Source organism: Puma concolor, chromosome C2 (assembly GCF_028749965.1).
Source record: "Puma concolor isolate L17-30 chromosome C2, mPumCon1.1.hap2, whole genome shotgun sequence".
NCBI classification, from domain to species: Eukaryota; Metazoa; Chordata; class Mammalia; order Carnivora; family Felidae; genus Puma; species Puma concolor.
The window spans coordinates 160,195,391-160,209,368 of record NC_141675.1 but is presented as its reverse complement, the minus strand read 5'-3'; the positions used below and the strand labels follow the sequence as shown (position 1 = coordinate 160,209,368).

The 13,978-nt window shown below is 50.3% G+C and overlaps 1 protein-coding gene across 7 annotated transcripts in view; it reads right to left on the bottom strand.

Moving 5' to 3' along the window:
• Positions 1-7,944: 7,944 nt before the first annotated feature.
• The window catches only part of PCNT (pericentrin), a 134,030-nt gene continuing 127,996 nt past the window's right edge, over positions 7,945-13,978 (bottom strand). For all 7 annotated transcript variants that reach the window (XM_086676210.1, XM_086676207.1, XM_086676213.1 and 4 more), the window contains 4 exons: positions 12,514-12,590; positions 10,597-10,717; positions 8,704-8,831; positions 7,945-8,019 (listed from right to left, as the gene is read on the bottom strand). In XM_086676210.1, coding sequence (XP_086532336.1) covers positions 7,976-8,019; positions 8,704-8,831; positions 10,597-10,717; positions 12,514-12,590 — 370 coding nt within the window. In that variant the 3' untranslated portion in view covers positions 7,945-7,975. The remainder of the gene's footprint in view (positions 8,020-8,703; positions 8,832-10,596; positions 10,718-12,513; positions 12,591-13,978) is intronic.

Below are 13,978 nucleotides of genomic sequence, written 5' to 3'. Positions count from 1 at the left end.
GCAGAGGCTATCCGTGGGTCCAGCAGTGTGAGTTCTCTGACCACGGCTGAGCCACCAGCTGCCACTGAATGTCTAACCTGCCAGCAGAAGAGACCAATGCTGAGCTTCCATTATGTCTTCTGACCTTGAAAAGGTCAATCAACCAACTTCACTCTATTGGAACTTCCATTCTGTAAGGGGCAGCAGTTCTTTTTCACAGGAATAGATTCATATTCTATGTATGCTTGGGCTTCTTGCCCACAAATATCAACCAGCAAGGGCTTAAGGAGTGTTTGTTCCACTGGCACAGGACCCCATATGGCCTCATATCAAATAGGACTCACTTTACAGCACAGGAAGTGCAGGAGTGCACTTTAGGCAGCAGAAGTGCAGTGACCATGAGATCCACTGCCTGAGAGAGCATCGGGACAGCCAGCCAAAGGCACAGCTGTGGTGCCAAGTTGGGAGTTAATATTCTGCAAAGACAGGGTGCCGTTCAGACCTTTATATGCCACTGTATCCCCAAGAGGAAGGATACATGAGTTGAAATCAAGGGGTGGAAACAGGAGTGGCCCCACTTACCATCGCTTTCCACTGTGGCACTCTGTGCTTCCTATCTTCCCAAGTTCAGACTGCAGGGTTAGAAGTCCTAGTCACCCAAAAGGACCCTCACCAGGGAACATGCCAACTGTTCCCCTGGATTGCAAACTATGGTGGTCTGGAAACCTTGGGGTCCTTGCATCTAGGAACGAGCAGGCAAAAGGAGGAGTCACTGTCTCGGCAGTGGAGAAGGTAGGGCATCTCCTGCATTAATTACACAATGAGGAAGAATATGTGGAACCCCGGTGGTCTGTGTGGGTGCCTCTTGGTAGTCCCTTGCTTAACTATGATGAAAAAACTAAAGACTTAAAACACTAACTCAAGAAGAGATATGCACCCCTCTGTTTATCGCAGCAGTGTTTACAGTAACCAACAAATGGAAGCAGCCTAAGTGTCCACTGACTGATGAATGGATAAAGAAGTGGTGTATATACAATGGAATACTTCTCAGCCATAAAAAAGAATGAAATCTCGGCATTCACTATAATATGGATGGAACTAAAGGCTATTTTGCTAAGTGAAGGAAGTTAGGCAGAGAAAAGACACAAACCATATGATTTCACTCACATGTGGAATCTAAAAAACAAACAAGAAAGAGAACAGACTCATAAATACAAAGAACTGGTTGTTGCCCGAGGGGAGGCGGTGGGAGAATGGGGGAAATAGAAGGGGATGAAGACGTACGAACTCCAGTGGTAAAATATGTTAAGTCATGGGGATGAAAAGTACAGCATAGAGAATACAGTCAACAATACAATAACATTGTTCAGTGACAGATGGTGACTATGCTTATCGTGGTGATAATGTATAGAATTGTTGAATCAATATGTTGTGCACCTGAAACTGATATAACATTGTATATCAACTATATTTCAATTAAAAATAAAAATACATTGGAAATAAAAACATAAGCTAAAAACATTTTATTCCATCAAAAATTAAAAAATGGGGGCCCCTGGCTGGCTCAGTCAGTAGAGCATACAACTCTTGATCTTGGTGTTGTGAGTTCAAGCACCATGTTGGGCACAGAGATTAAAAATATTAAATATAGAAATAAAAATGCATTAGAAAAAAAAAGAAGTCTAAAGAATTCAACTTGCACATGTAATGAAAGGGTCTGCCTCTCGATTCACAGATTCCTGAAGTCTGGCTGTTAGGGAGGGAGCAGATACGTGTGCTAATGGTTTAAGGAGCACACCACTTTCAGACAGTCCCTCAAACTTTTAAGATGTGTTTCCATGCTGGTGCCGAAAGAGAGCCTTCAGCAACCACTCCACTCTTTGGTCAAGGCAATTTTTTCCAGCCGATGGGATACATGGTGTTAGTTCGCAAACTGGTCCCCGTATGTGGAGGGAAAGGAGAGACCAGAGGAAGAGGCGGACTTCAGGTTGGTAGGTGGCAGCTATACTAAGCAAGGTACCTTCTTTACGAGGCCTCTCTTGGGCAGACACCAGACAGGCAGATCCCCACACCCACCTGCCAGAACCTTAAAGGTTTATATAGAGGCCTTCACAGGATTCGGTCACATACACGATCCAGATGGTGTCACCAAGGCTATGTCCTTGGAACAGCTCCCACAGTGGGAAGAGTAGGCTGTGGGTACGTTCCAAGGACAGGGGAGGGAGTGGAGAGCCTCCAGCTGCACAGGTCCAGCTCACAGGTCAACTGGCAGTCACATCCTCTCGATGGCCCCCCCCCACCACCACACAGTGAGACCAGTGAGTTCTAGGAGCGTGAGCTGACCCTGCCCCTTCATGGCTTCAGAACAGCCCGTGCAGGGCTGCAGCTGGGTGGGATACTCTGTAAGCCCGTGGGTGCTGGTGCCGACGGATGCATTGCAGGCAGGAAGCCCAATTCACACCTGGAACGTGTGTCTATCTCTAGGCTGACAAATCACGGCCTCCTCTGTAACGTAGGGAGCCAGGCTGCCACATCACCGTCTCAGCATTGGCATTCTGTCGGCAACGCAGGCGCTAAGAGGAGGAAGCCAAATGGAAATCTCCCCAAATCCACCCCTAAGCTGGGTGGTGGAGTCACTCCTGTCCACTCCTAGCCGATGCCTGCCTGCCGTGTAGATCCGTCTGAAGAACAAACCCGTTCTCTCCTGTCTGTCAACTGGTCATGGGGAACTTCCCAGGAGAGCAGAGCACAGGGGAGGCAGGAAGTAGAAAACTCAGCACCACTCACTCTGGTCATTCGGATCCGTCCAGACCCAGTATTGTACATCCTCCAACGTGATGGCATTAGACGGTGGGAGGGGGCTCTGGGAGGTAACTGGGGTAGAGGAGATGGTGAGGGTGAAGCCCGTATGACCGGGATCGGCGCCTGCCGAGTCAGAAGGCTTGCTTCCCCTCCCCACTCTCCGCCACTCGAGGAGACAAGTCAAAGTAAGCGGTTTGCGTCCTGAGGGGCCTCGCCAGAACCCCACCCCACTGGCACCCTCATCTTGGGCCTCCAGCCTCCACAACTGCGAGAAATACATTTTTGTTGTTTGTAAGCCACACAGTTTATGGCATTTCGTTACAGCAGCCCAAGCTAAGGCTACACGGTGTCCAGCCCTCCGCGGGTGTGTCACGGCGTGTTTGGGCCGTCTGCTCCCAGAGGAGGCCTGTTCTTCTCTACTGGGATCAAACTCTTGACATGGGTCCAAAAGCAACAGCACCTGATAAAAAGGTTTATATTCAGGCTCCCTCGTCACTTTTTCCTCAATACCAACCAGAAAAGACGATTAGTTCAATTTCAGCAGAGGCAGCAGTGCCCGTCACTATCTTATTTTAGGGTCTTTGTTTAGACATCATAGGACTTTGACCCATTCCACTGAAAACATCACAGTCACAGGTCCTAATGAATGGAAAGCAGCAAGAGATACGCTGGCTTGTGAGGCAGATTCCATTCAAAGTCAGGGCTGCCCCTGTGGCAGTTTCTGGGGGTCAAGGAGCCTGCAGAACAGCATGTGTCCCTTCCAATGTCAGAGGCAAACAGCCGTGCCTTGTACCGCCTACCGTGAGGGATGGCTCTTTTGGACCCAGTGTGCATGCTGAGGAAGCCACAAGACGTTAGCATCCCCGCAGACCGGGACGACCACGGGCCTGCAGCTTTGACGCAGGCCGTCATGCTTGCTGCTCAGGTCATCAAGACACCCAACGCAGGATGCTGGACACTGCTTCACTTAGCCCCATTAGGGCAGACCACTAGGGTCTTGAAGCAAAGCTTTGCCTCCTCCTGTTGCTAACTCAGTTTCCATTCGAGAAACATCAAACTTACCCCTGAATCCTGGCGGAGACCAAACTCCTGCCCAAGCAACACACAACTCACGCAGCACGTTGTACCCTGGGTGCTGTGTGATGGCTGAGCCATGACGACAGGCAGGTGCAGTGGAGCCCTAATCACCTTAAGCGCTATTTACATGAGGTAATGAAAATATACAGATTTGACCTTTGCTGGTGGTTTCCTGGCTCCTAAAACCCTTGGCATTTCCTGATGAGTGTCCTTTTGTTACAATGAGCCCCCTTTGACCGCCCCTGAGTTTTTCACTAATGACTTGGCTCATGGTGAGGTCCCTAGATAGCTTCAGGATGGGGGCCAGTCACCAGAGGGGCGGGGCTGGAGACGGACTTCAGGCACGTGGCAGATAATCATGACTACATCACGAAGCCCTGATAAAAGCCAGTGAGCAAGGTTTGGGGGGCTTGCAGGTTGGTGAACATCCTGTGTGGGTGGCACGCCCACAGAGGGCAGGGAAGCTCTGTGTCCTGCCCCTGAGCCTGTCCTGCATGTCACTTCCACTCTGCTGCCCGAGTCCTATCCTTCACACCAAACCAGTGAATCCAGCATTTCCGTGCACGGAGTCATTCTGGCAAATCAACAAACCCGAGGGGAGAGGCTGTGAAAACAGCCACATTTGTCGTTGTGGCCCGGGGACCCCACTTACAGCTAGTGTCTACACTTACAGCTAGTGTCTAAAGTGGGGCAGTCCAGGTAGTGTCAGAATTAAGGTGTACAAATGTAAATTGCATGAACAGGTGGTCTGGGTTCCCGTTAAATTTCCCTGAGTTGTCCCCATGCCTCTGTCCACTCCTGTTTGGACATGGATTTGCTTTCCTTGCCCAAAGCTCATTTGTGGACCGCCCCCCCCCCCCCCCCCCCCGCAAATTCGTGTTCAGCATCCCTGCTTCTCAGAGAGTGTGGCATTCCCTTTTACTGTTAACTCCCATCACCCGGAGGGAGCTCTCCTGGCGGACGGTGGAAAGGCCTGCCGACTCGAGGCGCCCCTCAAGGAGCCTTTCCTCCCACAGCAGGGGAGCCTGGGGGTGAGCTGGGCACAGCCCCTGTTACCGTCATGCCAATGATTCCGGAGCAATTTCTGCTTCTCGTCCTGTGACACTGGGCTCTGCTGTCCCAAGGGAGCTGCTTCCTCCAGACAACAGTCCCTTTCAACAAGAGCAGACTGTCCCCTGAATCAGCAGGGGCGGGGTTGCTGTATGGGCTGGTGTGACTGGCCCCAATCACCACAGGGCAGCTGGATGGCAGCCCACAGTGAGGACAGGAAAACCCATCTGTAGCCCATCCTCACCAGGCACCTCTTGGTACTCGGTAATTTCAGACTCAACTGTAAGAGGAGAAAACAAGGGACATCTTCTAAAACCAAGACTATTAATGATCTCAAATCTTTCTGGTGGGAAGCTTATGTCATCCAACCAGCCAAGGTGCTGGCTGAGGACCAGGAAACAAGGCCCTGGCGAAGGAAGAGGTGATAAATGTCGAGTAGGGCCTCGTGACTCCATGCAGAGCAGGGACGCCTTCCCCTTCCATCTCCCCCACTTTGTGTGACAAGCCACAGTGCATCAGCTGCACGAAGTTGTGAAGGGCTGACCCAGTCCTACAGGCGAAGGCTGTCTCCCCTGGAGAGCAGCACTATTGAGATGCAGCCCCATGTGGGCCTTGGAGAGGCCCAAGGCCATCGTAGATGACTCACCTCAGGCAGGCGGATTAAGTTACGTCTCAGTCGTGTGTGTGAAGGAGAACACGTGCTCAGCAGACGAGGAGTAGACGCGCTGCCCACGTGCCTTCAGATCAGTTCTCGCCCGTCTGTCCTGCACAAGGACCGTCCCAGGCTCCCTTGTCCGGTCTTGGCCGACAGGAGGGCGAGAGGACAAAGATGGACGTTTCTCTGGAGGCTGACACGTCTCATCATGTGGTCAGCTCCCGCAAGAGCACCCTGTCCCTGCGTCCCTGACCGCCCCTGGGTGCCAGCAGCTTCTGGCCGGGCTCGGAACAGCGCCCCTGCCTGCAGAGTCATCAAATCCTTGTATTAAATCCCCTTTGTTTGGAAACCCAGTGTGGTCTCTGTGTCCCGGTCTGAGCTCTGGTAGAGTATCCTACGTTAGAGTAAGACATCCTAGCCCAGACTCTGGGTGGTATTTTTTCATCTTTCATTACGAAAAATTTCAAACAATAACCATATACCATTCTGTGAGCCAGATTCAATATTTTACAAAGATTTTGCCATGCTTACTTAATCCATATTTGTGTGTATTTTTTCCTACCCATAGAGCCATCTCAGAGTGCATCCGGTGGTTGTAGCCCCTTGTTCTTAATAATTCGGCATACAACACCTAAGAAAGCAGCATTCTGTTACATAACGGTCAGCACAACCGGGAATTAAAATTCCCTTAAAAGCTATTATCCAGTACAGGTTCAGTTACCCCCAAAACCATCTTTATAGCCGTTGGTCCTCAATTTAGGAACTAAACTTCACACCCATCTCATTGGTTGTGTCTCCTGTTTCTTTTCATTGAGAACAGGCCCTCATCAATGCTGTCAATCTGATGAGACTAGGTGAATCACTTACAGAATATCCCATGTTTGGGGGCACCTGGGTAGTTCAGTCGGTTGAGCGTTTGACTTTGGCCAGGTCACGATCTCACGGTTTGTGACTCTGAGCCTCTCATCGGGCTCTGTGCTGTCAGCTTCAGATCCTCTGTCCCCTCCCTCTCTGTACCTCCCCCACTCATGCTGTCTCCCTCCCTCAAAAATAAATAAAACATTTAGAATATCCCCCACGTTTGTCTTTTTCCTCATGGTTTTATGTCATTTGTTTCTCCATCTATAAACCAGGAGCAGCCACAGGAGACACCGTGCAGTTCACCCATCATCACACCCAGAGGCCCAAACGCCAGGCCGCCCACTGACCCATGGGTACTGTGATTTTAGGACCTGACTTGATTATCCTGCCGTGGGCTGCAGAACGGCGGGTCTCTAATGGGATAGTCCCCTCCTTATTAATTAGCTGGCACCTTTCCATAAGAAGAATGTTCCTTCGCCTACGAGGATGACTGGCCGTTCTCCTATGGAAGGCAGGGTGAACGCCTCTTTCTCTTTAAGGACCAGCTCCCACAGATACTGAGCTGGGGTGATGGTCACTTCTGCTGGTGGCTCTAAATGAGGCCTCCCACATGGACACTTATTCTGTATCTGATAACCAACCAGATCACTATTCTTCTGGATGCGGAACTGAAGAGACACGTCCAGGCTTCAGTGACAGCAACCAGCAGAGCACAGAGCTCGGCAGAAAAGGTGGAAAGGCTGTAAGGAACTGGCCTCACAGTCGTGGTAGCTGCTGCACAGAAAGTGCAGACGCACACCGGTGCTGTAGGCCGGAAGGAACATCTATCATGGAAGTAAGCTGTGATTCAGAAAAAATGGTTTTGTGTTAAAGCCTACGCTCAGCAGAATAAATGTCATACTCAGAGGTCCTGAAATCACATGGAGATACTCAACTAGGAAACCAAGTAAGACCCAGCAATAGGCAAGTGGCTACCTGTCTTTACCAGGTGAGGAACACTTTGTGTCCCTCCGAAAACCCTGACATACAGGAATTCCCAGTCTCTGTTTTGGTTTCTTGCCACTGATAAAGCAAATTGGAGAAGACTGAAACACAACACAAGGGCCGTTCACAAATAAAATAGTGCTGGACTTTTATTCTTTTTGGTTTTTGTGTGTTTGTGTTTTTAAACCAAGTCCCCATCTGTACACTTGAAGAAAATAAACAACAGGAGGCCAGGCTCTGCTTCCTTCTTGGAGGCGGGCAGGGGCTCTGCCAATGTGCCCGGGGCAGGGCAGACGCCTGTCACTCACGAGCGCACACGTCACCTCAGGAAGGTAAGGACCTAAGACGTACTGAAATTACACAGAATATACTCCACTTGGCTTTGTAGTATTACAAACAGGTGAGAACACCTAAGGAGCCGCACTAGGGGGGCTGGCATCTCAGGCACGTGGGGAGACTGGGTGCTGCCCAGATGCCACGCCACAAGCTTTCCTTAGACAAAGGAAAAAGAACCCCAATCTTCTCCTCAAGTAGAATTGTCGTAGGTAAGAGCCGCAAGGATTTTATTCATTGTTTAATTTTCTGGTGGCAGGATTTCTTTGAAGTACAATCTAAAAATAAAGAAAAATGACGTAGCAATTCGTTAGAACTCTTCATGTGTCTCTTAAGAATTTCATGATACTGAAACAGTACCACTGAATTAATCTCATTTATGGTAAAAATAAGAATTACAACTAAAATATACAATGGCTTAAACTACGTTAGTGAAGGGGCGCCTGGGTGGCGCAGTCGGTTAAACGTCCGACTTCAGCCAGGTCACGATCTCGCGGTCCGTGAGTTCGAGCCCCGCGTCGGGCTCTGGGCTGATGGCTCAGAGCCTGGAGCCTGTTTCCGATTCTGTGTCTCCCTCTCTCTCTGCCCCTCCCCCGTTCATGCTCTGTCTCTCTCTGTCCCCAAAATAAATAAACGTTGAAAAAAAAAAATTAAAATTTAAACTACGTTAGTGAAGAAGCCCCCACAAATTCTATCCTGAAACATAATTATTTGTTCCGTGAGCATAAAATGGAGCAAAAGGCCCAGCCAGTGATCAAGCAAATGGATCCCCACGCTCACGCTGAAGACACTGCTCACACTTCTGGAGGTGCCTTCACCCAACGATCCTACTAACAATGGTTAATTATTAAGACCGAAAGTAACAACACTTGCTAACCTAAATACTACAGCCTCTGCGATGTTACTTTTCGTTCCCAGGGTTCAGTGTGTTATTTTAGAAAACAGAGAAGAACTTTTATTACCTGGAGGTGCCCCGCCCAGTCTTTGCTGGAGCATCTCTAAATGATGAATATATTCTGTCAACGAATGTTCAGGGTCTTGAGAAGCAGTCAGGGATCTTTCTGATTTTGAATTTGAGGATGGAGCAGATCTTCAAACAAACACATAAAACAAGAGTGGAAGTCAGCACCCAGAGCACAGACAGGCAGCAGGGAACGGGGTGAAGCAGACAAACATCGCCTTCCTATCCTTTACCACGAAAAAAAAGTGAAGCATGTACATATGTGTGTGTGCGTTTGTTCGTTTTGGTTTTTAAAATGTAGTTATGCGTGTATGTGTGTATGTACATATGTATGTAAATTCTACACCCAACGCAGGGCACAAACTCACGACCCTGAGATCAAGAGTTGCACTCCCTGCAGGCTGAGCCAGCCAGGCGCCCCAAAAGTAAGGCATTTTTTAAAAATGCTATGTAATGCTTTTAAAAACCAACTTCTATAAAATGTTGCAGGCTTAAAATGACTAAAACTTACTGTATACTATGATTTTATTCATAAAATCGTCATGTATGAATTCATTATCCCAACTGGTTTTTGCACCACTGTCCCTCAGACCCACCTCTTCTTTGTGCCCTGAGGGTGACCCAACTACCCACGGGACTTTTCCGATGGTCCCGAGCTGTCCCCTTCACTGGAGGCACAACCCGTCCCATTCTGGTCCCTACTCAGTGCATCTTCCTCCTGGTCCTCTGCTGTCACTGTCTCTCAGGGTAGGGACACTTCCTGTTCATCCTCACCCCGTCCACATTGGAGAGGCCTCGGCCACCAGACCAGCAACCTCTGCCTTCCCCACACAGAGTGGACACGTGTGCGTTCCCTGCCTTGCTCGTGGCCGGGCCAAAGCCAAAACTTTCATGATATGTCTCCCTGAGGAACTGCACACGTTGGTGGAACGTCATCAGCACAGGAGATCAAGACCCGGACGCACAGCACATGCGCCTGGGCTGCCCCGTGGCACGGCCGTGGCGCCTGTGTGTACTGCACCATCTCTCCTGTTGGGACAGCCACACCAGTGGCCGCCACACTCCTGAAGTGTGGTCTGCACTGACATGCCACCGTCAGCCAGGGGCATGGGGTGAAGGAGCGAATGCCGGTCAATGGCACTTCGGAGACAGTGCTGTACCCTAAGAGTGGAGCTTGCTCTGGAAAGCTCACTCAGAGAAACAGAAGACTGGATGTGTGTGCAAACACCCACAAAGATGCAAACTGAATTCTGCTACACATTTTAAGGGTATGTTACAAACACTGGAGGTCATGTTGTTGAAAGAATTACATAAATGACTCCTGCTCTAGATTTCCTCACACGAGCATTTGGACAGGATGGTCACATGGTTCAATCTGCAGAAATGCAACGGAAGTCACATCTTCCGTAATTAGCACCTAGATGAGAAATCCCTCTGTTGGGAAAACACGCTCTGGGGACAAGGCGGGGCCACATCCCGCCACCCCCACCGGGGCCTCAGGACGTGCCTATTCCATATAATCCTGGCTCAAACCCTTAGGCCATTATGGAAAGCTTTCCTCAATTTAATTTTTAAACAAACCTGCATTCTACCATCCAACCACAGGTGCTCCTATCTCTTAAAATGAAAAGGGCTCTTCCCCACCTAAAATAACCTATGGATGTTTAACTGTGTTGCTGTAACATCTCAACTGCCAACTGAGTGCTAAGTACAGAGATAATATCATGTGTGCAAAACCCCAATCCCAGAGAACTATGGTGAGCCCACCAAGGCCTTGCGTGGCTGTGTGCACGTCTGGGGAGGGGTCCCGCGGTTGGAGACAGCCCCGTGCACAGCGGCTGCGCTACAGCGCGGGCCCGGCTGCAGTGAAAATGCAGCCTCGAAGTACACTCACCTCTCCCTCTTGCACGGGGAAGCTTTTGGCACAGGGTCCCCAGTGTGGCTGGAGGATGCATCCCGGGTTGGTGGGGACGTGCTGGTTTTGGGTGGAGGCTGCTGCCGTGGCATCGGGAATCCTTCCCCCACAATCGTTTAACAACAAAGGGAATAGGAAAAGAGATGAATGCCTTTTAGTAGGAAGGACCCTCTACCAAAAGTTAAGCTTTTAAGATCTGCATGGCAACTTCAAACATTTTAAAAATACCCTATTTATAAAAATTATGCCTTAGAGATTTAAAAAATGTTTTTTTTTTTTTTATATATTTTTTTTTTTTAAATTTTTTTTTTTTTTTCAACGTTTATTTATTTTTGGGACAGAGAGAGACAGAGCATGAACGGGGGAGGAGCAGAGAGAGAGGGAGACACAGAATCGGAAACAGGCTCCAGGCTCTGAGCCATCAGCCCAGAGCCTGATGCGGGGCTCGAACTCACGGACCGCGAGATCGTGACCTGGCTGAAGTCGGACGCCTAACCGACTGCGCCACCCAGGCGCCCCTAAAAAATGTTTTTTAATATTTAATTTTGAGAGAGAAGGTGTGTGTGACCAGGGAAGGGATAGAGAGAGAGGGAGACACAGTATCTATCTAAAGCCGACTCCAGGCTCTGAGCTGTCAGCACAGAGCCGAACAAGGGGCTCAAACCCATGAACTGTGAGATCATGTCCTGAGTCGAAGTTGGACGCTTAACCAACTGAGCCACCCAGGCACCCCTGAATTTTTTTTTTTTTTTTTTATTATTTTAGGCCATCTCTACACCCAATGTAGGGCTCGAACTCACAACCCTGAGATCAAGAGTTACATCCTCCACCAACTGAACCAGCCAGGCACCCCTAAAAATTGTTTTAAAAACCCTATGGGTGCTTCGGCAGCTCAGTCGAGTGTCCGACTCGATTTCAGCTCAGGTCATGATCCCACGGTCAGGGGATTGAGCCCTGCCACAAGCTCCACACTGAGCTGCTTAAAATTCTCTCTCTCCTGCTGCTCCGCCCCCCACTGGTGCTCTCTCTTTAAAATATGAATGAATGAATGAATGAATGAATGAATGAATGGAACTGTTCTTATTTTAAAAAAGAAAAAAAAGCTCTACAAGAACCCTGAGTTTTGATCACCTGTGTTTTGCCCTTGCCTGCAGGGCTGACCTGACCCCAGCATGCATACGGGCAGTGCCTCCAGGGGATCCTGGGGGCAGGAGTGAGGAGGGTGTTCCTCCCCCCCATTTTGAGGCGAGGTCTCCAAAGAGGGAGAGGCAGAACCCTGGAGACCACCAGGTGCACCTGGTGTAGGAGAAAACTCTCCTAAAGGCCTGAAGGTCGAAAAGCCATTTTTATTTCAAGAAGTAACAAACAGGTAGGAACCAAAGCTAATCAGTGACTAGGGAAGCCCAGTCCCCTGATGGTCAGCTCTGGGGGCAGAGCTCAGGGGGCACCGCCTACTGGCAGCCTCCCACCAGGCCCCCGAAGCCCCGCAGGACAAGGGGCTGCGTGCCCCATGACCGGGGCGTTCTCTGTGCTTGTGCGTGGGTCAGCATGGCACCTGGGGACCAGGTGTGGCTGATCCAGCAGGCAGTGGTGCCCCAAGGACAGATGTGGCCATACCAAGCAGAACATCACTTGGTTTTGGACAGTAAGGTGGACCTTCTACTAAATGAGTTATTGGTCAACATATTTAGCGTTTCTACATTTTTTCGACCATTAACTGTGTAAACCCTGGGTTTTTCTACGCTTCCCAACGTTAAAGCCGTTTTCCTTCTGAAGCCATCTCGCCTCGCTGCCAGCGTCCCTGGATGTACTGATTTCATATTTGCTTTACTGCGTCTCCAACGGGCTCAGCCAGCACCTGGCTGCCAGCGGAAAGGGGTTAAGCAGGGGGCCCACCTGGGCGGGCCGCTCGGCCTTGCACAACAGCTCCTTTTCGATCTACTTCTTGCCACTTCTTAACCAAAAAACGCAGTCTACAAAGGAAAGAAAAGGACACAAAACGTTGAAAACTAGAGCAAATAGGAGCGAAAAGAACAACGAAAATCCAGATGCGATCTACGACTGGAATCAGACTCAGGTGGGCCCCCACTGTCTTTGTGGTGACCTTGATGCCTGTGCCCTCAGCACCTTCCTTGTCACAGCCCCCACAACCGCCCGATGCCCACCAGCTCAGAACCTCACAGACCCCAGTTCAAATCAGTCTGCAACACCTGCTCCCTTCGCCACTAACGCCACCTAATGGCTCAGGACAAAAGGCGCAAAGACAGAGGCTTTTGCCCGCAGGCGCTCCTGGTCAGAAGACTGAGGAGTACCAGGTGGGTGTCGGGAGGAGCAGCACTGGGGGGGGGGGGGGGGGGGCTCCCTGACCCCTCCTGGGACGGGCCCTCTGTGGCTTAGTGGACGCCCTTCAGAGCGGGCCTTCCCGCTGGCTGTTGCTCCAGGCACCGCTGCCTCTCTGACCACAGGCCCTCTTAGAAGGCATGTCTGCCTCGCATCAAACCACTGCTGCTGAAAATGCTCCTCCACCGTCAGAGGAGTGCTGGCGGCGGGGCCTTGGGACTGCTTACCAGCCCCACAGACCACCTACCAGGCTTCCTGTCCAAAAACGCAGAATGGACAGACAGACAGATGGACACACAGATGGTGAGGGGGTGGTCTCTGGTCAGAACTCAGAGGTGAGGGGACTAAGTGGCCTGAGGCTGAGAGTCGAGAGCACGAGAGCAAGGAACCCTGATGGACCGGAATGGCCGGTGCTCAGTCTCTGCGGGGAGCAGGGCTCCCACCACCCTCTGCAGCTTGGGGGAGAGAAGCCAGGGAAGGCAGCCCACCCAGCTACTGCGTTCAGCGTGTACCCTCCCACAGAGGGCTGGGGCCTGAGGACACACCTTGTGGGCATCATGGAGCGGATACAGTAGTACAATTCTTACTGGGACAAACATTTTTAGAAATTCAGCACATCTTACAATTATAATATAAAACGGATTCTCATCACTGTTAATTTTGAACAGGTCAAAACTTCCAATCACACCAGAGTCACATACCTGTCCCCCAAAAGAGACCCTGTGTAAACAAACGACTGGGACAGTGAGCGGCGTCTGAGGCTGGTGGGACCCCCACAGCCTCCCCTCCCCCAGGAGTGGTCTCATACTCACGATGGAAAATAGCACCTCGTGTGGGTCCCCTGTTCCTATGCACCTGGCCCTTTTTATGGAGCACAAATTTGACTAAAACACAGGAAACTGCAATCTGAAGCAGTGAAATGCAGTTTCGAACTTGATCAGATGTGCCTGTCATCAGAAGGGACCCTGAGAGAGACCCATCAAGGGGCAAGGCACTGTTTTGTGATAAAAAGGCATCCCTC